Source organism: Thunnus maccoyii, chromosome 18 (genome assembly GCF_910596095.1).
Source record: "Thunnus maccoyii chromosome 18, fThuMac1.1, whole genome shotgun sequence".
In the NCBI taxonomy this organism is placed as follows: Eukaryota; Metazoa; Chordata; class Actinopteri; order Scombriformes; family Scombridae; genus Thunnus; species Thunnus maccoyii.
In genome coordinates, this window is record NC_056550.1 from 19,939,067 (window position 1) to 19,961,011 (window position 21,945).

The 21,945-nt window shown below is 37.8% G+C and overlaps 1 protein-coding gene across 1 annotated transcript in view; it reads left to right on the plus strand.

Annotated features, from left to right (window-relative positions):
* The window catches only part of hs3st4 (heparan sulfate (glucosamine) 3-O-sulfotransferase 4), a 79,911-nt gene extending 58,266 nt beyond the window's left edge, over window positions 1–21,645 (plus strand). Inside the window, exon 2 of the mRNA XM_042391712.1 lies at window positions 20,880–21,645. Within this exon, the coding sequence (XP_042247646.1) occupies window positions 20,880–21,534 (655 nt within the window). The 3' untranslated portion in view covers window positions 21,535–21,645. The remainder of the gene's footprint in view (window positions 1–20,879) is intronic.
* The last annotated feature ends 300 nt before the right edge of the window (window positions 21,646–21,945 follow it).

Below are 21,945 nucleotides of genomic sequence, written 5' to 3' on the forward strand. Positions count from 1 at the left end.
TCCAGACTAACAAAATTAACCTTTAAGGTATACAAACACATTAGTCAGAGATTTTAATTGCCTGGGAGCGATTAGAGTGTGTCATAAACTGTGCTCCCCTTAAACCCCACATAAACACCTCACCCATTTAAAGACCTCTCGAGTTTGCTAGGGCCTTAGGTTTTTGTCTCAAGTAGCAGCTTTGATAATTTTCTGGATTTCAACTGTATCAAGAAGAAAACAATCCTAATTTCTTTTTCACAGTTATTGCTTCTCTTTGTAAAGTAAGTCAAACCAAACACTTTTTCTTCTTTGGAGCACTTAAGCAACGTGAATAATTACAGGCTTTATTGGGAATGTCTGACAACGTGGTCATGAGATTGGTTGCGCTTGTCACAAGCTGCACATTAAGTCATCATGAATACGGAGCTGTCCAAACGGGACTTGTACCATATCTTTATCAATAAAATAAGTCTCTCTCTCTAACTTCATCATTCTGTCCTAGAAACGTCTGAAGCGACTGCATGGAGACCTGTTTTGTCTTCTTTGCTACCAGGTTAGACGATCAAAGATAAGTTTAAGAAATGTAAGGTGTCAAAGAAGTATGCTTGTTTGCAAAAATGATATTATCATGATGGTACCTCATCATTCTTGGCTATTTAAATAAAAATATTAACAAGGGAAAACTGTATGCATGTGAGACTTATCTCAACTCACTCTGACAGGCCTGAGGCTGGTCACTTCAGGGTTTTTGTTTGAGATGTCAACATCCTTAGCTGTGAGAAATAATGAACATCCAGAAGGAGAATAAAGCATCTTTTAATAGCCTTCTGTCTTGCTGAGGTAAAAGTCAATGTGGAGACCATTTATAATGAGGCAATCATCAGGTGGACCTTGTGATAATATTGTTTCTCATAATATGCCCTGAAATTCTCCTGGCTCACAAACCATCCCCAGACAAACAGCACAACTCTTTCTGTGCTTGTTACACCTGAAAAAAACCAACAACACATTACATGCTTCTGCAGTGAGTGAATATTAACATGAGTCATGCAAATCACTGAAGGTTTTTGTGCATAACATTCAGCTGAGCTTGTAAAGATTAGTAGTCCCTGCATGTTGACTTGAAAATGCACATTTGAAATGTGATCATGTGAACAACCAAACGGAGGATTAATTGAAGAGAAAATTCTTTCTGACGGGCTTTTAACTGCTATGCTCAGATATAAAAAAAAAATATCCATTAAAAACATTAATAACTCTGTACCCATTTCAGTTCATCTGAGATTATCCCTGTTAAAACCACTCTTAGTTTCGTAATTTCTTCAAGATCCAAGTGGTGGGAGAGGCCAACAGTTTCAGTATAAGCGATGAAACATAAATCCTTGTTGTATGAAAGATGACTGCGGTGTGTAATATTAATTACACCAACATCTGCTCAAATGAACTGCTGGAACTGACAGAAATTAATGCATATTGAAAACAGTACAACTAAAATAGAACAACCAGATTAGATTCTGCATAATGAAGGTTGGAAGAAGTTACTGGTAGACTGACCAGGTTGATTATCATGCAAAATGCATGATGCTCTTTTTTTTAGTAAAATACACTTTAAATATACTAAATTTATGTAGACACTTGAACATTGCACCCATATGTGATTGTGGAATACGTCATCCCAAAACTATGGACATTAATAAGCTGCTGTAACAGCCTCCATATTTCTAGATTTTGGGATCTGGCTGGAGGGATTTCCCCTCACAAGAGCATTTGTGAGGTCAGCCACTGATGATGGATGATAAGACCTGGCTCGCTCATGCTCCAAAAAAGACAGGAAAATAGCAGGCCTAGCCTTTTTGGCTGCTAAGAGAATGATTTTGTCAAACTACTACTCAATAGAAACCTGCTTGTAGCTTGAATTTTTTAAATCTTCTTGACATGGAACAAACAGCAAATATCATCAGTGATACTAAATACAATTCTGGAGTGAATTGGGATCAAGTTTGGAAGTGCGTTTCAACATTTACATATTTACAATTAATTAATACAGACAGATGTGTATCCCTATTTGAAGTTATTTTGAAATCTGGTTTCCCCTGTACAGGTCAACTAGACCCTATGATCACCAATACACATAATTAACTAAATAATATATTTAATTGTGTGCCACTGTACTGTCAAACCAAGTTGTTTTTGTACCTTAACCTATCCAAATCTTAACCATCTTGTTGTCACATCATGTATTTATTTTTCAACAGTGATTTGTAACAGTTTTGGTGTTCACAGACAAATGATGTTGTCCCGCCGATAGGGACATCGGACCAGGAAATGCCTCCATATGTCGTTCTGGATTGCATGGATCAATGACATATTACACACACAAGGGGCAGCACAAGGGGGGCAGATGTGCATGTCTTGAATATAAAAAGTCTTAGTACTCACAGCAGTACTATAGTCAGTGCTGCACAGTGTAAAGTATCATATTGTGTATATTTCTGGGCTGCATTGTGTCCTCTCTTACACTGAATCTTTGCTTTTTTTCTTTTTAGCATGTATGTTTCTTTTATTGTGTATGCTAAGTTTTGTGCACACACTGCAAACCAATTTTCCTCTGGCTTGATAATAAAGTTAATCTTAATCTTATTTTGTTGTTTAATTTGGAGGACTTGTTGGGCTTTTAGTCGATGTTTCAGTTCATCCCAAAGGTGTTGGATGGGGTTGAAGTCAAGGCTTTTGTGCAGACCAGAAAACCCATTTCTTTACAATTTTCATGTTGAAACACAACACAGGCTTATTTAATCCGTTGCCAGAATGTTGGAAGCACACTATTGTCTAAAACGTCATTGAATGCTGCAACATTAAGATTCGCCTTAATTGGAACTAAGTGGCTTAGAACAAAACATGAAAAACTTCCCCACACCAAAACCATATATGTAGTGTACAGTGTATTTCATGGTATGTGCAACATTTATTTTCCACAGTCAATAGGATTTGAGAAGGATTTGTGAAGTGGGTCCAACATTTGCATGTAGCACTTAACAAACATCCTTTTTGACCTTGCACAGTGCAGGTGGTGTTGATAATATTTACTGGTTGAATTTTGCTTTTGCTCAGCAGTTTTTATGTGCAGGAAATTTAACACACATATCTACTTGAAACCATTTTTGTCATAATCTGTGTTTCAGGAAATAACTACATACAGTATGATGTAAGAACCAGTATTTTCAACATTATGCCAATAACACAAACAACTGCCTTCCTGGCAACAGTTCTCAGAAAAAAAAAAAAATCATTGTAACACTTGATGACTGCTAAATGAAATAGCAGCTGGATATTCCCACCATCCTTCTTGCACTTCACACTGGAGCTCATTTACACAAGTTTCTGACTGACGGAGATTATCATACATAACTTCAAGAAACAAACTGTTTTCCATTAACACATTTCTGGTGTTTGGATGAATTGATAAAGTCACTGGAGAGGGCCTTCGGCGAAGTTGTTTTGAGTTTTCCTGACATTTATTGGCTAAACAGATTCTTACTGAAGAACATATGAAGTCACATTTTGTTGTGAATGATATCTGAGCCACCATTACAAGATTAAAAGACGCGTCTGCTAACAAGCAGCTACAAAGGGCTCTTGTTCATTGCTTTTGTAAGCCCTCCACTAAAACATAAGCCTTTCAGAAGTCCTCTATTCTATCGCCACTAATATGAGAATATATTGCTTGTATGTGCAAGAGTCATTAGGCAATTAATTTATTGTATAACTTTACACACCCTGGTGTCCAACTCGATTTATGAGAGCGGATTGATAGTGAAATTATATTCTTCAAATGCACTCAGCTTTTCTTTCATATAAGGGGTGGGTCTACATTCGCTGCACAATAACATGGAGAGTTCAAGGATTGGTCAGCTTCACTAATGTGAAGAGACTGTTTTTTTTGTGCATGATAAATCAGTAAAACACTCATAGTGTTTAATTATGTACACAGAACTCACTGCCTTACTCAGACAGGGATGAAACAACAGTTTTAAGGTCCACCCCATTTTTCTGTGTGAATGATAGAATGGGGATCACAAGAACAACATACACAGAATTTGCTAATTATGATTGAAAATGGCAACATTTTTTTTGTATTTTGGATTTACATGTGGTTCAGGTGTCCATGTATACCCAGGTTAATTTGAAAAAAGTAAAAGCTGTCTTTTTAATATTCCTTCAGTGTGAGATCCATTACATTACACCGGAAGAAGCACCAAAAAGCCGCAATGCAGTTTGCTCTGCCAAATCATCTGATCACAGCGCTTAATTGAATACTGATGTGAAATGCAGACAGCTAGAGATAGCAGAGCAGGTTTCACAAGTAATTAAAACATGCTCCTCAGCCCATATGGTTAATTTGCTTTAACTCATTTATCCTCTGTGTTGGAAGTGTACCCGCTTAAAGTGTTAATTATTGATAAGGGATTTTCATGGTCAGCAATACATTACTTCTCAGAAAGTGAATTCACACCTGTCAACATATAGAACTACTGCATGTGCAATGGAGTCAGTTTATAATTAAACAGGTTTTAAGCAGGTAGACGTTTTAGATATATTCCATCAAAAAATGAAATGCAGAATGAAATGAATAATCAGAGCTATTCCATCTTGCTATGAGACATATTCAAGTACATGAATGTGTCTGGTAGCAGTGGTGCAGATGTATACTGTTACATTTGCAGTAAATACTGACAAACCCAGTACAAGGAACAGGTTCAGTTCAAGAGGTAACAGACCATAGAGTCTACACATTGCTTTGCAAATATGCATTTATCAGTTAATAAGTATGTGCATGGGGACAGTGTGGTACACAGTATGTCTCTCAGTGCATTATCCAGTCAGCAAATTTTCTTTGGCAGAGATGCAAGCCAAGTAAACAGCCAAGCTGTGGCACAGATTTGGTAGTAAATGACGGTGCTGATGTGGTTCAAATATTTGCAGCCAAATTTGAACCATAACATCGGCGTGCCAAAAGTGAGCGTGTTGGAAATAAGTGATATGGCCCATGGGCTTTCTGCAGAAGTCAGTTTCATTTTTCAACCAGTGGAAACTGTTGGCAGATACTTTTTTAGAATAATGTGCATAGAGGCCACCAAAGGCATTGTTGAGGAACAGTATGGATTGCCACATACTTGCCACCCTCAGGTGCATGTGGTGCTGCTGCAGCAGGATTTGTGGTTGCCTGAGCATCAACCATATGTTACCTGAAAGCAAATAGTTTCCATCGTGCAATAGCAATGGGGACATACTGTATGGCCCTCAGGTGTTTGTTTTTATCTGGGCCAATTACGTCATGTGCCTCAGACTGTAAAGGTTTGGTGAAGCATATATTGTATGGTGATAGCCCACATGCATTATATCATACCGTAAATAAGCTAATTGTGTGTCATGTGGCCTAAACATTGTATCAGTTGAACCAGAGTACTGTATCAGAGGTATGGAAAGAAATTTAAAATGTCTGGTCTCAGCTATCAGTGCTGCTTTTAGACAAAATATCACAGAAAGGACAGTTGTTTTGGTTTAATTTCTTTGACTCGCTGTCAGAGAAAATGTGACCTCATGATGCTTAAAGCAGTTTGCGGGAGCGATCATGTGTGACTGCTCCAGAGTTAATCATTGGCTATATTTTGAAATTCATTCTTTTTCTCCCCATTGTCCTTTCTCAAATTGTCTATGCAGAATACCAAAACATTTTCACAAAAAAATGGTAATATATATGTTAAACAGCAAGAAGGCATATTTAAATGATGGACATTGTTTTCCATTTAAAACTGGTATAAATTAAACCAACAATGCCAGTCTCTACCTTTATATTCTCAATATGTTATTGTAGTAACAACAGGTCACAAATCAATGAGTTTATTCTATGTTTTAGCTCCAACTACATGATAATTAAGGCCAACAACTGCAATTCTTATCACTTCATCCTTGTCCAGATGTGAAGTGGCTGTGCATCTCCCAACAGGATAACTTCTATTTATGTGATTAGGGCAGTGGACATCTTTTTGTGTTTAACACCCTTGTCTGTTAAATTAATTGCAAATTGCTGTGTGACACTGAAGCGCTCAGTCATTCCATGAAATCACTTAGAAAAAAAAACAAAAATTGTAGGTTGAGAATGGCTTCACTTTATTCACTGAATTTTCTTTTAATACCTGAAGTTTCTTTTATCACTGACATTTACCCAGAAGAAATAATATATTCAAATCCATTTGTGTGACAATTTAAATTAGAAACATCATGCCATTCTGCAGTTTACAGATGAATACAAAGTAGTTTAAGTCAAGTTAAATGTTCGATTTAATTCTTTCCCCCCCCATAATTTTAAAAATGTGTTTTATTTAGGTTAGTAACATCATTCATTGCTGTTTAAAATAATTGTAATTGATCATCCCTATACTCCCAGAATAGAACAGAACAGAACATGTGAGTACCACAATAGAAAAAGGCCTTTGGAGATTAAGGTTTAATATTTTGGTTTTATTCTATCTATAAACATTTGACACATTTCTCTTTAAGCTCTCCCTTTGGCAGCCGGGATTACACAAGTTAATCTGTATATCTCTAAAACATTATCCTGCATTTGTGATGTGTTTTTATGGCAGATTCACTTGCTGTGTCAAACTACCTCTGCTGGGGAGATTAAGGGTGTGTACAAGGGTTTACTGGAAGTGCTCAAACAAGCTGCTCAAAGGGCTGAGGGCTATACTGAGATCCATTCAAGGATTACATCCTCATATCTCCTCCCATCTTGAGTATTGAAAACCAGCGAGATGTTCAATGACTTGCAACAGCCATTTCACAGCTGAGGTGTTGTCTGTCCATTTTCTCAACGACACAGAATATCTTCCTGTTGTTTTGAAGCTGTAACCAGCAGAAATAATGCGGAACAGACATATTTAACAGGTTAGAGGTCCCGCAGAGGATCTCTGTGCAGTCATCTCTACTTGGTGTTCGTCCAATGTCATGGTTGCAAGTAGCATTCCTAGAGTCAGTGAGAGTGGGGAGGCACTTGTCCTGCTTTGGTACTAAAATTATTAAATATACATGGCATAAACCAAAAAAGCTCAGATGCCATCATATGAGGTTATTCCTCTATAAAGAGAGACATTTAATGGAGATGTTGTTTAGTTGTCAGTTTCGTGTTTTCTTCCTGAGAGCACAGAGAACCCACTAGTACTGTAGAGTTAGGTCCTTTTTACAGTGGACTTAGTCTCTAAACCCTTCAGTCTTTTACAGGTATGAAACTCCAGGAGGAGAAGCAACCCATTGAGATTACGGTGTTAGATTAAATCTAACAGTCATTAAATAACCAACCATTATATGGCTGTAGCAAATTAATTTCCCCTGTGTCATGTCAGGCTGGCTAACACAGTGTATCTGTAGAGCCAACTGTGTGCTGCTGATATTAGCTGTAGTCATACCAGCCTTAGAATAAAACAGCTAAACTAATGGCAGGTGTCGGTACAAGTACAGACTCAAACTTCCCTACGACAAACAAGAATGTAGGGCTTCCAAGCTGTGCATTTGCACTCTCAAAAATTACACCCTTTAAATGGAAGCACGCTAAAACAGCTTTTTGTCAGACAAAAGAGAGAGAGCATTCATGTGCTTATACAAGAAAACACAGTAATTCTCACATAAAAGAACCTTTACTGTGCTTGCCCCTTTCTGCAGTTGTAAATATAACTGTCACTCAGTACATTTGAGTATGATGTAAGTATGGCAGCTGGGGCTATTAAGCTTGTGTCAAATGAAAGCGCGCTTAAGGCACTCCAAACTGGTCATAACTGGCATTTTATGGTAGGCTATAAGCAAATGGAATATCCACCATGGAAATAAGCTTTTCTAAATGAAAAAAATAGCTCAGCTTTTGTGCACATATGATACTGGGAGATAAATATCTCATAAATGACAGCAGCTCACATGGCAGGTGAATTATTTTAGCATTTCTGCCCCAGCAGACTGTCTGAATTGAGCAATCTCTGCCAGCCAAAGCACAATTTGGATTAGCAAAAGCCCTACTGATAGGTCAGCTTAGCCCGTAATGGAGCAGCTTAGGCCTTGTCTGCATGATTATAACATTCTTAGCAGCCTATTTCCTTGCATCCAGATGTTACAGTACAAACATCCCTGCCTCCCTCCTTTAAGCCCAGTACAAATTTAGATCACAGGGACATAACCCGATGCATCATTTTTAAATATCTTTGAAAAGATGATATATTTTTGACAAGAAACCCTATTATAACTGTGTTGCTGATTCTAAATGACCAAATCATTTCTTCTAGCTATAAAAGATTTCAAACAATATTCATTTCTCATGTATTCGCCACATTTAATTCGTCGTAAAAGTCATTACATTGGACATGATTCTGCTGTTTCATCTGTTTGCTGAATCAAAGAATCATAATGTCAACTTTAACAACATCCTTAACTACTTCAGATACACCCGATATTTCAGCTGTGACACTTCATTGAGAAATGCCAGCATATGAAGAATGACTTTTAGTTAATTGATATTTAGCGGCTCAGTTATTTTGTACACTTTTTGTATTCAAATTGTCGTAAATACTTGTTCAAAAACGACATTTCTCAAAGCTTTCACTTGTAATTCATTTTCAACAGTTCAGTTTGTTGCTGCACTTTAAATTAGAGCTCCCTCCAGCTTCTCTGATGAAACACACTGATGATTTATCCATCATGACACAGATAGCATTACTGTGTGTGTGTGTGTGTGTGTAAACTATGAGTATGCTCACCTTTCACCTAAGACTCAAGGGTGTATTGTTAATACAGTAACTGTACACAGTGATTCTCAGCAGCATTCTCAGCACAATCAATAAACAGGTGCTACAGGCCAAGGCGAGGTTAAAGGACCATAAGTGGTGTTGTCAATGACAGAAATTAGTTGAAAATGATATTACCTGAAGGATCCATCATTTTTTTTCTCTTCAAATGACAGTCCAAATGTTTGTGTGAACTGCTGTGCAGTATCATCCTTTTCAAAGCGCGGTCCGGCTTCAGAAATCTCTGATCACAGGTTTCAGGATTTTTGCCTTATCATTCGCAATGTAGATATTGCTTATTGATATTAAATTAGTTCTCATAAAAATTAATGCAGATACAATCCAGGATGTATTAAACAGCATGTTTCCTTCACAATAGTCAACAATCACCAAACCTATTGTTTATGGGTTCATCCTGTTATTTCTTTCACTTTCACTGTCTGTGAGTTGTATTTACAAGCCTCAAACATGAAAATAGGATCTTATGAGCAACAAATGCAGGCAGCAACACTTTTCCAGTAGATCGCTGCAGGGCAGCCCACAGCTTTATCAATGCAGAAAATCAAGGAGGCAGTGAGATAAATATTGTGCTTTTGGATGCACAATGTAATTGTTTGGCTACAGAACTCTGGGATTATCCTGCACAAAATCATGGGGTATCTATGGTCATTTCTTTGCAGTTTCTGAAACAAAAAGACAACAATTTTCATCCATTTCTTTCATTTTGAAGAAAGTGAGGTGGTGTGCTAACTGCCTGTCACCTTGTTCAAACTATACAACAGAAATGCTACTGTTGGAATTATCTCAGTTAATCTTTTCCCAAACAATTTACAAAATTATGGCATGAAAGACAATAAGTTGGTCTTGCCAGGCTCAGTTGACTTAGTAAAGATTTCAGTTTAAACAGGTTCTTTTAATTGTGTGAGGTATTTAGGTTGGTTTTGTAGAGATTGGACAGAGGAGAGCTAGAAACTAGATTTAGCAACACTTCCTTAGATGCCTCAAGGCTTAACTGATCAGTTTTGTTTGCATGTTATTTAGGAAGGAGTTAACATTTCCTTCTCACCAGCGAGAAATATTGCAGTCTGCAATTTAAATGCCTAAATGTTTAATGTAGTCTCGCATGGGTTTCATTTCAAGCTGATTTGCATGAAAGAAACAAGACAAAAATAAATGCACTGATTGATCAGTTGATGTTGATCAGACCTTGTTTTTAGAAACAATAACAGATCCTGAAATCAAGAAGCTCCTGGGGATTTGAAAATTATATCCAATTTCCTTCCAATGTCAGTTTCACTGTGCAAAAGTCCACATTTTAGCCTTTCACCAAATCTACTGAGGAGCCATTTCCATCCTTTTTCTCTCTCCTGTCGCTACAGCCAACATCAATATTTTACAGTGAGTAGTGGGGCCACCTGCTCAGATGACCTGCCACAGCAGCTAAAAAGAATTTAACTTGTGCCACACTGTTTGATTAGTATTTAAGGTGCCTTTGCGCTGCACACTGTTGTGCATTTTGTGTGTATCAAACGTATGTGAGAAATCTTTGAACAAAGAAATAAAGACAAGGAGCTGGTAAATCTCTCCTACAAAGGTAACTTTATGTCTTGCCTTTTTTCCCTCTCTCTTTTTGTCTTTTGGGAGAGGCTGTCCAAATAATATGACATATACTTATCATGATCTTTGTGATTTTCTGTTATTTTTATAGTGTTATGATGTTGGATGTCTATGTTAAACATGGTCAAATGTCCAAAACTTGAGGTGAACGTATGGAAAAATGCTTCATCTTTATGATGATATCTGATTGTTCGTGCATGTCCACAAACAGCTGTCTGTTGGTAGCCTTTGTCGCTAAGGTTGTTCCACAGGTTGTTCACATTGTCCACTTGCATATTTTGTATCAGATTCAGGCTCAAAGATATATGGATGTATTTGAGAAGTTTCAATTTCGAGTGAAGAATGCGAAGAAGAAATATAATCCTACTACTACAATTTGTTTACATAGCTTCAAGGGCTGCTGGAAGTCTGCTGAAGGGAATCTTACAGAAAGTAACCAATCAGAACAGAGTGGTCTCATCAGGAGGGGGCCCTTAAAAAGACATTAGCTAAAATGGTTTAAGACAGAGGCTGAACTGGATTGTTGCTGAACTTGATTGGGCCAGTATAAGATAAATAAAGAGTTGTTTTAGCTGTGAATAATACAAAGATATTTCAATAGAGCCTAGAAATGTGCATGATATGTCCCCTCTGGTGTCCTCACATATTCCTCAATATAAAACAATAAAATACCTGCAGCTTAATAGCATTAAAAAGGATCATTACATACCTGCAGTGCTCAGTGGGGATGGCATTATCAGGAATAAAAGTGCAACAATTTACCATCAGCATCAACATGTTACACAGTAACCTATCATACATAGTCACACCATATTCAAAATGATATACACTATTAAAAAAGGCTGGTGGAGCCAGAAAATGAGCCAGAAATGATATTAAACACAAACACCAGCAAGCTGTCACACTCACCCAATAGAATAGACACATATCCCCTCCTCAAGAAATAAAAATGATTTTTGTTTCTCACATTTAGCTGCCATAGATTGCTGACCAAACATCTGAGACACATTTTGCTTTTTTTTAAAGCCCTCCAAGTTGCAACACTGTTAAAATAGTAGGATAAATACATATCCCACTGCTATTCAACGTCATTGTGCCTCTGCACATGTGGCCATTACAACAAGGGGTCAAACATGAGTCAATAGGCATTGGTAGCACTACTGGTGATGGAGACGCTACTGCAGTGGAGATACAGAGGAATTATGATTCAATTACATTTATTCAGTTATTAGTCCACCACTATTCATCAATAAATCACCTCAATGATTCAATTTAGAGAGGAAGAGATTATAATAGAAAAGATGGAACATTTAGAAATGGAGAAAAGCAGGAAGCAACACTACAGAAAAAGGTCAAAAGGCCATATTGTTAATGATCTGACGTCACTACAGCTTCCAAGGTTTTTTTTCCCATCACCATTGAGGTCGGATGTTTAGTCCACTGAGCAAGTCAAATGTCAAAATAATGGCTTGGGGAGCGTCCTGATAGCTGAATGGTTACTACACATGCCACATAACCATTATGTCTCTGGTTTGATTCCAGCTGAGCACCTTTGTTGCATTGGCAAACTCATCTCTTTCTCCCAGTGTTTCCTGTCTGCCTCTTCACTGCCCACTATCCAATAAAGGGTAAAATGGTTTGAAACTGTATATGAGCAGGATTATACGGACAGAAACTCTAGATTCATTATGCTTTATATATTAGTTGGAACAGATTAGAGTTACAGATTGGCAAGTTAGCTAAACTTGCTAACCCTTTTCTGCTGATCATTAAAAAAAAATACTTTGGGGCTGTGGATAAAATTTGTCTTTGTCATCCTCATTTCCTTTCTCTCTTTAATTCCTGACAAAGCGTAAGACTCCCACACCACTTATCCCTGTGAAATTCCTGCTGAGTGTGAAAATGATGAGAGGGCAAGCTCCCGTCTGCAACAGAGAGACCTTAACTACAGTAAAAAAAAATGTTAATTTTAATGAAACTTATCAGAAATCTATATACCTCACTCATGGAACTCATTGTGATCATTTTTAAGTAAGATAACATGAGGTTAGGGACTGCTGTGGCACTAAAAACTGAGTAGGTTTGACTGAATGGATGGAAGTGACGATAGAAACACTGGATTTTAAACCGTTTAAGGTAGATCATCCTATCATGGCCGATACCTATCCGATGTATTGGATTGGTGCATCTGGTGCATCCAAACAAAAGGGAATTAGTTTTGCTCACAGATGAGGGAGGTTCATACTTTTTGCCACTTTTCTCAAATGTTCCAAAACAAATCAGCTTATAGGAAGGGAACTGTACTGGAGAATCATCACACAAACATGTTTGTCAGCTCATAGCAGCTAAGAAATGGATGCTGACGTGCGCTGAACGGTGCTATTTAGCTTTTGACAGAAGCATTCAGACAAACACGAGTAGATGGAGAGAGATGAAGCTGAAGTGCCACCATGATTAAACTGGAACTCTCTGCTACCATTTTCTAATAAACCCTAAAAGCATCCTGTATTATCCAAAGCTAGCCCTGCAATATTTATCAACCACTTGATACAGTTGTATATTTGTGGCATTGTTGCATTTTTTTGTGTATTTATGGCAGCTTATCAGCTATATTGTATTGTTGTCATACTGAGTCACATAGATTTGCATAATGTTGATAGCCTAACAAAAGCATTTAAAGAACAAATAAAGAAAATGATTATAGTCAACACTACAGTCAGCCTCCATGGTGGGAAGTATGAATACCTAAAGCTTGATAAAATATGTAGAACAAACAGAAGTGTTGCTACTCTTTGGGCAGTCCAGAGCTGATATTTCCCAATAGTTTAATGGCGCATATTACCAATTTTTGTGATAAGAGAAATGGCAAAAGTAACAAGTTAGCCTGCTGTAATTCTTCCTCAGTATTCATTCTGACATTTTTTGAGTTACCTTCAATTTCTCTGAAAAGGAGAAAATTTCTATTTCAGCTGAATCAAGTTCTTCTTGTATTACTGCATATACTGTATGCACTAATGTCTCACCCAGAAAAGAGTTTGTGTAGCCTCTTCCTTTGTGGTGTCACACTGACCTACAGCTCCATAATGAATTGGGGAAAAAATTGAAAAAGGAGTGACTGTGATAGGTAATTTCCTGGAAAGGTTCATGTTCTGGTGTTTAACTGATAGCACTGCCAAAAAAATAACCTGTTGGATATTAAAAAAAAGAAGAAAAAAAGACAGACAACCTCTGTCCTACATGCCTTTATACCTTGGGGCAGCATACAGTCAGTATTGGCTGTCTGTAATGTATAGTCATTCTGTATCTGCAAAGAATCTATATATAATATACCTGTTGCAAACAATGAAATTGGATACAGCTGGTGTTTAATTTGATGTCTTTAATGACCGGTTTTATTCCATTTGTTCTGATGATGGTTTCAGCCATATGGCTTTGCTCTGATGGAAAGCAGTTTATATCTTCTGTAGCCATTTGTTTATCCACACAATAATTGATGCCCTTCAATTTTGTCATCTTGTCAGATGCTGTATCCCTTCAGGCTTGGTGCACAGTGTGCAATTGTAGATTAAAAATGCTCTAATTTTGAAAATGACTTTCTAAATTTACAAATACTGTTAGACTTCTGTACCTCGGATGAACCCACTTAAGACAAGTATGCCTTAAACAATCTACATGTGGAGGGAATCATTCATTCATCCATGAATATGCCATGTAGCGAATGAGCATGAATGAGCAAAAAAGGCGAATTCATGTAAAATGTTGCTTCATATCCTGCCGTCAGACTGTGCAGAGTTTTATCTGCGGTCAACTTCAGTAAAATGATCGGATTCTTTCTGCCTTTTATTTATTTATTTTTTTCTCAGGCAAGGAAATCTATCATGTTCAAACTGTCATATTAATTGGTTCTGCTTAACTGAGCCGGATCTGCAACATTTCCTGGATGTAAATTTTAGCCTTTGACTCTGACGTATTCAGGTGTGACTTCCAATTATAGTTGGCCATTCTGTGCTTTTCTTTGAGCTAATACATATTGTGAGGGTCTTGTAGCAATGTAGGTTAATAAAAGTGAAATATGCAGAGATGAATGAACATGTTTAAACATTTAACTTATATACTTTTCACTGAAACATCACAAACAGGAGAGACTACAATTAAAAACTTGGAGAAATAGATTATAAGAAAACAAACCATTTTCTACTGACAGGCATTGATATCCTGCATATAAATATAATAAACTCTATATAATTGGTACGTTCTGTTTCAGGTAATAGTTTTCTGTCTGTGTTCCAACTTTATAAATAAACAACGCTGACAGTGACGAGCACCCTTGTTTTTTTGTTTTTTTTTATGGGTCTGTTTACAATTACTGCAGAGCCGGGACCAACACATCACAATTGCTTGTTTCTGCCGTTGTGACACCAATAACAGAATATTGAGGACAATTGTGATCAAATTGAATGAGTGTAGCCTGAAGTGCTCTCATCAGCCTTCCAAAAGCAAATAAACAAACAAACAAAAAAATGAAATAAGTAAATGATCTTTCAGAGGAGTGGCACACTGCTATTTCTTATTAGAGCACAGATGAGCCATTACGTAAGAGTATTATTTTTGGTTTGGGGTTTGTACTGTTTCTTTATCTCTAGATTTGGGAGGAGAAATCAGAGTCTTTTTTATAGACAGTAATATTAAAACTACTGACAGTAATACTGAACTTGAAAACAGCAAAATCCTTTTGATAATTTGATTTGTGATAAGATTGCTTTCATTTTCTGTCCAGACTTTAATACAGTTAAAAATAGACACATTTTGTAGCTCATATACACCGTTGAGGACTAATGATGTGGGGTGGTACAGCTTTCCAAACATCCTCACAGTTTTTCTCATCATAACGCTTTATCATGATGTGTCCAAAGGGCATCTGGACACAGCTTCAGATCTCAGTGCTACAGTCTAGTGATGTGGGAAGAGAAGTACCTGGCTTGCCATGTACTGTTGGAAGTGGGACGGTCTTTAGGGGATCTCCGGAAGAGAACAGGGAATAAGGTTTTGATCAGGACCAGCTGTCACTTCTGTCCTCAACTATTCTGTTGAAGCTCACAGTCCTGCAGAAGTAAAGTATAATGGCCTTATTTATAGTGGGGAGGCTGTGTTGTGTTTTAATTAGTCCCACCGTTTTATTCTTCTTGCCATTCGACAGACGTTCTTTTCTTGTCACTAAAACTCCAGAGAGACCGCCAATAGTAATATTGATAATTAACTATATTTATAAACAGGATAATTTGGCATAAATCCCATCATCAGGCGTAAAAATATTACATGCAATATCTGGTGTGGAGATAAAAATGTGTAGGCAAAAGACTCTGGAGATGTTCTGGAGGTGATAGAAAGTGGAGCACTGTGATGCACCCAAAAGACAATAAGAATATAAGATGCAAAGTAGGTGTATTAACATTAAGGTTATCATTGCCCATCACTCATAATAAGGTGACTGAGAAAATAAGTTTTCAGGGCCTTTCAGACAACTTATGCCTGACAGAGACCTCTTGAGAAAATGATTGTTGTCTCACTGAAACAAAAGTAGAGGCATGAAGTTATCATACCTCACTGATTTTAATGAGGTGGACAAAATATTAGAAATACCTCTCAGTTTGATGCAATACAATTGCAGAGCACCACAAACTACAGCCTCCAAAATGGCCATAAAGTTGAAGCAACAACTCTCTGAAACAGTTTCAACAAAAACTGAACACCGTAGGATGTTGTATTAGACTTAAGTTTTAGCTATACCTCCACCTCCTGTAATAATCTGTCAACTGAGTGTATTTTGTCATTAAGTTTGGAGGACATGTTGGATTTGGAAGTGACCAGAAGAGGTACTGGATAAATGATCCCAGCAGGAACCATAAAAAGGAAATAAATGGATGGACTGGCATGGGAGTAAATGTGTGAAGAATGTGAAGTATACTAATTGGATAAAAGTATATGGAGAAGTAATAGGTGTGAGTGAGGAGTGCTAGGGCGAGGTGGCCTTTGTAGCTGAATTTCCACCAGAGCTTCAGTGACTGTCCAATATCTGAATTAAATAATTTGAAGACAGAAATGCATCAGAAAAACACTAGAAAATCATACAGTCACAGTATGGGATTTGCAAGAAACATATTTTAGTTTTTTATATTTCTCTTTGACTGACAGTTTCCATGATTTGGTCACTTGTCCTCATGCAGTCAACCTTAGTATATTCATAGTTCGAGAGGATTATATAACTATGGGGAAAAAAAATCACAATTTAAACTACAGTTGTGCTATTTACAACATTGAGGATTCAGTGGATAGCTTCAAGGTAAGATCACCCCATGGATCCTTTCACTACACTCAGGTGGAAAGGTCAGATTCAGGTTTGCAAACAAACAAAAACAAACCCATCTGGACCCAAACACTCTATCATTACCGAACTGATCGCTGAGAATGGCAACGTACTCTTGTTTTCCTCCTAAAAGTTGCACCTTAACCGTGACAAAACAATGCCTCCCACTCCATAACAGACCCGATAGGACTCTTTGCTCTGGCCTGTAGGCTTGCGTTTATGTGTGCCAAACATGTACGCATCCACTTGTTGGGAGCCGGGTGAAGAATGACTCATTTGACTGGCCATTTCTTTTTTTTTTTCTCTCTCTCTCTCTCTCTCTCTCTCCACTTCTCAGTAAACCAGTGACTTTGTTCTTTGTGCTGCTGTAATCACAAACATGTCACTCAGTGTGTAATGATGGGATTATTCATTGCAAACTGACCACAGTGTCTCTCACTTCAAATGTCTTGACTGACTGCTGTTGATGAGTAGCCGCAATTGATATTTGCAGTCGGACCTCATAGAAACACCTCAATTCAATTACCATTCCTTTCTCTCTCTATTGTCTGCTTGCACTGATAGTTAAGGCACTGGTTTTCTGAGAAATGTCATCAACTATTTAAGATGTTACTTAAAATTTCCTGTCAAAACAGGAAAAAACTCTTTTTTATAAAACTTGAATGAATTGTTTCTTCCGCCAAAGATAAAATATTCCTACATCTCCATGACAGAGAGATTACTACTTGTTTCTGAGTAAATACTGATGGAAAACAAAAAATAAGACATCTCCAATAATGCACACCTAAATCTCATATTGTTTTTTAGCAATTATTCAGAGAATCACAGAAGTCTGCCCACATCACTGGTAGTGTTTCCAAAACTTTCTCTATGAGGACTCAAGAGTTTATCATGAGTGGACTCTTTTAGAATAATTGATTGTATTTGACATGACATGGAGGAAGCTCGTCAGATTGATACTCTGCAGCAGAGCTGTGATCAATCCAAATGAGAGACTGAGGAAGTTTTTCTGTCTCTGCCAGTGCTTATTAGAAGAAAAAAAAATCTCTGGAGAAAGTCTATTCCTCAAGAAACAGCTTGGACCTATTAGTATCTAGGAATGTAAATTAGCATGATCCCTCACCTCATCATGCCTCCAAATATTCCCCGTGCACTAGTTTGACAGAACATAATGAAACATTAAGTTAAATGCCTGGGCATGTTTCAGAGCACTTTTATGGTGGGCGTTTAGGCATGAAGAGTTGTGATTATCTGCGAAGATTAGTTTCTGTCTTAACAAACAAAAAATTTGCTGTGATTTGGTATACTGCACAGTCTGAATAATGAACCTTTGGAGACAACTGGGCATCCTCCGGATCTGGATTTCACGTGGAGTGGGTGTGAAATGGATTTCCTTCCTAAGTTGAAGTACATGACCACAATACAAATGTAGTTTTATAGGCTGATTTTCTCTGTTATTATTTATTTGTCTAACTTGGATAATGTTTTAGCTACACATAATTGATCTGGTTTCGAGGGATTTTGTCAGAAGTTTTACAAATTATAGAAACGTAATGAGACTGTGTTCAGATGTTTTCTAAGGAAATGTTAATGACTTTAGTATTAGTTTTGCTATATCATTTAATTCCATATTCTGTATCTCTCAGCGCAACAAAGGTAATTCCCTTCTAAGCATACTGTAGCATACCTCTCATGGTAAAGATCATTAAAAGTTACTCCCTACTCCAAGTATGATACACCTTTGTCTTCACACTTCTGCTTTCTATGTAAATAAATCTTTGGACATGTGCTGAAAAGCAAGAAGTAAATGTTATGTGGTATGTTCTCGGTCTGAGGCGGTAAACAGCAGATGGTAAGCAGGGCCTCTTTAGCGCTATGGATTTCATTTACCTACCCACCTGAATGACCTGCGTTGAGCTCAGCAGCTGATGCTGAGAAAAAAAAACAAAAAAAAAAAAAACGAGTTAACTGTTTGCTCTTGTTTACTCCAGTTCCACTAGACTGCAAGGCCAGAGGAGTCATTTGCCATGCATGGAGAAATTAGCTTATTTATCAGCATTTTGATTTCCGTCCCGCCTCACCGTCCCACTGACATTTTAGATGTACATGATCCATGACTGATTCCCCATCAAAATGGAGCCTCGGTAACGTAACAAAGTATTTTGCTTGTGCAGTTTCCCTCGTTTTATAATTAAATATATGATGATTAGCATTGAGCCAGATGAGGACAATAGCTTGTGATGTGCAAAAAGGTAACCTTGAACATTGTACATCTGTCCCGTCAATTGGATATGCTCCAAAGATGCACAGCGCATTACCAGTGAGACGCTGCACCTCATGTCCATACAGTAGGAAATTAGTTGTTTCAAGGTGATTCGCTACAGTGTATTTGAGCTTCTTTTTTTTTTTTTTTTATCACCATACACGGTGATGTTGCACCCTTGGACCACCTACTGTACTTTCAAGTTGAGTTAAATGGCAGACAGATCTGAAGTCCTTGAAAGGTTACAAAAATCTTTAGCTATTCATTACTGTAAAGGAGGAAGTGTGGAAAGTGATAGAATATAATGAAAACTAATACTCTTTCTAGTCACTATGCTATCTGTAGATATGTTTAATATCCCATTACAGGCCAAGAAGTAACCACAGTTCTATACTGTCAAGAGACAAACATAATCCGGAGGGAAATTACCCATCAGGAAGGCAATACTGTTACTGAGATGCAATTACCAGGCCACTTGTGAGATTTTCAGCCTAGTATCCATGGGTGCATGTGTGTGTGTGTGTGAGGGTGGTCGATATGTGCATAACAGCCCTTATGTTTTGCAGAGTAAATTGGATTCTTTGCTGGAGAACAGTTAATTTAGAATATGTCCAAGATGCAAATGATTGATGTGACTATATCGTTACAACTGTAGGTTTGTGATGCAGGGCAGCGTAATAGAAAAAAAAATATTGCAGGGAGAAGGAAATAGCTTTTATCCCAGAATTATAGAAAATTTTGTGCACTAAATCTGTGAGCCTCCGGATGGAATAATTTAGATTGTGGTTTGCTGTTTATACATTAATTCCCAAGCAAACATTACTTAATTTGTGGAGAAAAAAAAAAAAAAAAAACAGTCTGCATCTTTGAATTCTGTTTCTCTTTACGTTATGTTGTGAAGCTCCTGTGCTTGTGTTTGTTGGTAGTTAAATAAACGGTGTGTCACACAGAGGATTTAATGCACCAATTTAGCACTGAATCACATAGCCTACAAACAAAGAAAACAGCACGGATTGGAATTAACATCAGTGTAAACATTTGATAAGGATTTGCTTGAGGCGAATGCTATGCTTTATTATTGATACAAAAATAGAAACTGTAGAAACAAGACTCGCTTCTGTGCGTGTGATATACTTGCCTCTGCACTGTCGTATCCTACAACTCATTCTCACAGACCAAGTTCAACATAATATTTGTGACAATGGCAAATGGCTTCCCGTTATCCCCGAGATAAATTTCTCAAGTCGGGGACATTTCTATTGTACTACAAATTATCACCTTGAATCTCATAATTAATCACGGCTGCCTTCAATGAACAGCCCCTAACCTTAAACGTACAGAGAGGAGAAGAAAAGAGCTGCCTGCACCCATTGCAGGGGAAGTGCATGTGCATAAGAAATAAAACTGCCTGCACAGAGTGTGAGCCTAGCATGCATAATAAATGTATGACAAAACAATACCCCAGGCACCCCAGTATTAATGATATGCAGCGAACTCATTATTAAAGTTCCAAAACAGCTCCTGGAGTAACACAGATGGAGTCAATTAAGCAATGAGCATACTTGCTTGCCTGCCGTTTCATCTTCTTTCTTTTATCTCTTCCATGTTACTCCATGGATGTAATTAGCTGTATGTTTCTCCTCACAACATAATGTCCAGTGATAATAACAGTTATTTTCACTTGTAATTTCAAATAATGTACTGCTTAATAAATGTACCAAATTTGCTCTCACCGTGTCCTTGGGTATTTCATTTGCACTGCAAGAGGTGTTGAGGATAATACCATGCTAAGCTGCTTTTTTTTCTCTGCTATTTGTGTTCCCAGAGACCTGATGCCTTCAACCCTGGAGGGGCAGATCACCATGGAGAAGACACCCAGCTACTTTGTGACTAACCATGCCCCAAAGCGCATCCACTCCATGGCCAGGGACATCAAGCTTATTATTGTGGTGCGTAATCCTGTCACTAGAGCCATTTCAGACTATACACAGACTTTGTCCAAGAAACCTGAGATCCCGACCTTTGAGGTTCTGGCTTTTAAGAACCGGACGCTGGGTCTTATAGACGCTTCATGGAGTGCATTGCGTATAGGAATATATGCGCTCCACCTGGAGAGCTGGATGCAGTACTTCCCTCTCTCGCAAATGCACTTTGTCAGCGGGGAGAGGCTCATTGTGGATCCTGCAGGCGAAATGGCCAAAGTGCAGGACTTCCTGGGACTCAAACGGATCGTCACAGACAAACACTTTTACTTCAATAAAACAAAAGGATTTCCGTGTCTGAAGAAGCCAGAGGACAGCAGCACTCCCAGATGCCTCGGCAAGTCTAAAGGGAGAACTCACCCTAAAATTGACCCGGATGTGATTCGGCGGCTGCACAAGTTCTACAAACCCTTTAACATGATGTTCTACCAAATGACTGGCCAGAACTTTGAATGGGAGCTGGAGGAGGACAGCGAAACTCGAAGCTCTCAGGACTAGTAGACTGCGGCATGGCACGGCGCAGCCACACCACCAGCCTTCTCAATAAAACTACTATTGTCTCGCTTCATGTTCAGAGAGAGTGCTTGAGCACGCCAATCAATCATGGCTGTCTTTGCAGTGTCTGTATCCATTAGCAAAAGTTTACTGACATGCTTTTTTTTTTTTTTCCTCCCTTCAATACTAATGTTGTTGATGATGGCAAATCATTATTGTACATACTAAACATAAAATATATTTATATTTGTGAAAAGGAGACGATTTATTCCTTGTTGTTTTTAAAACATAGAGCTGATATAAAAATCATGTTGACTATGGCAATGCATGCGATTAGTTAAGTGTCCTTACCTCATGAGCCCTAAGGGTAAACTCTGCCTGTTTCTTCTCCCTTTACTTTCCTTGCAGTTTGTT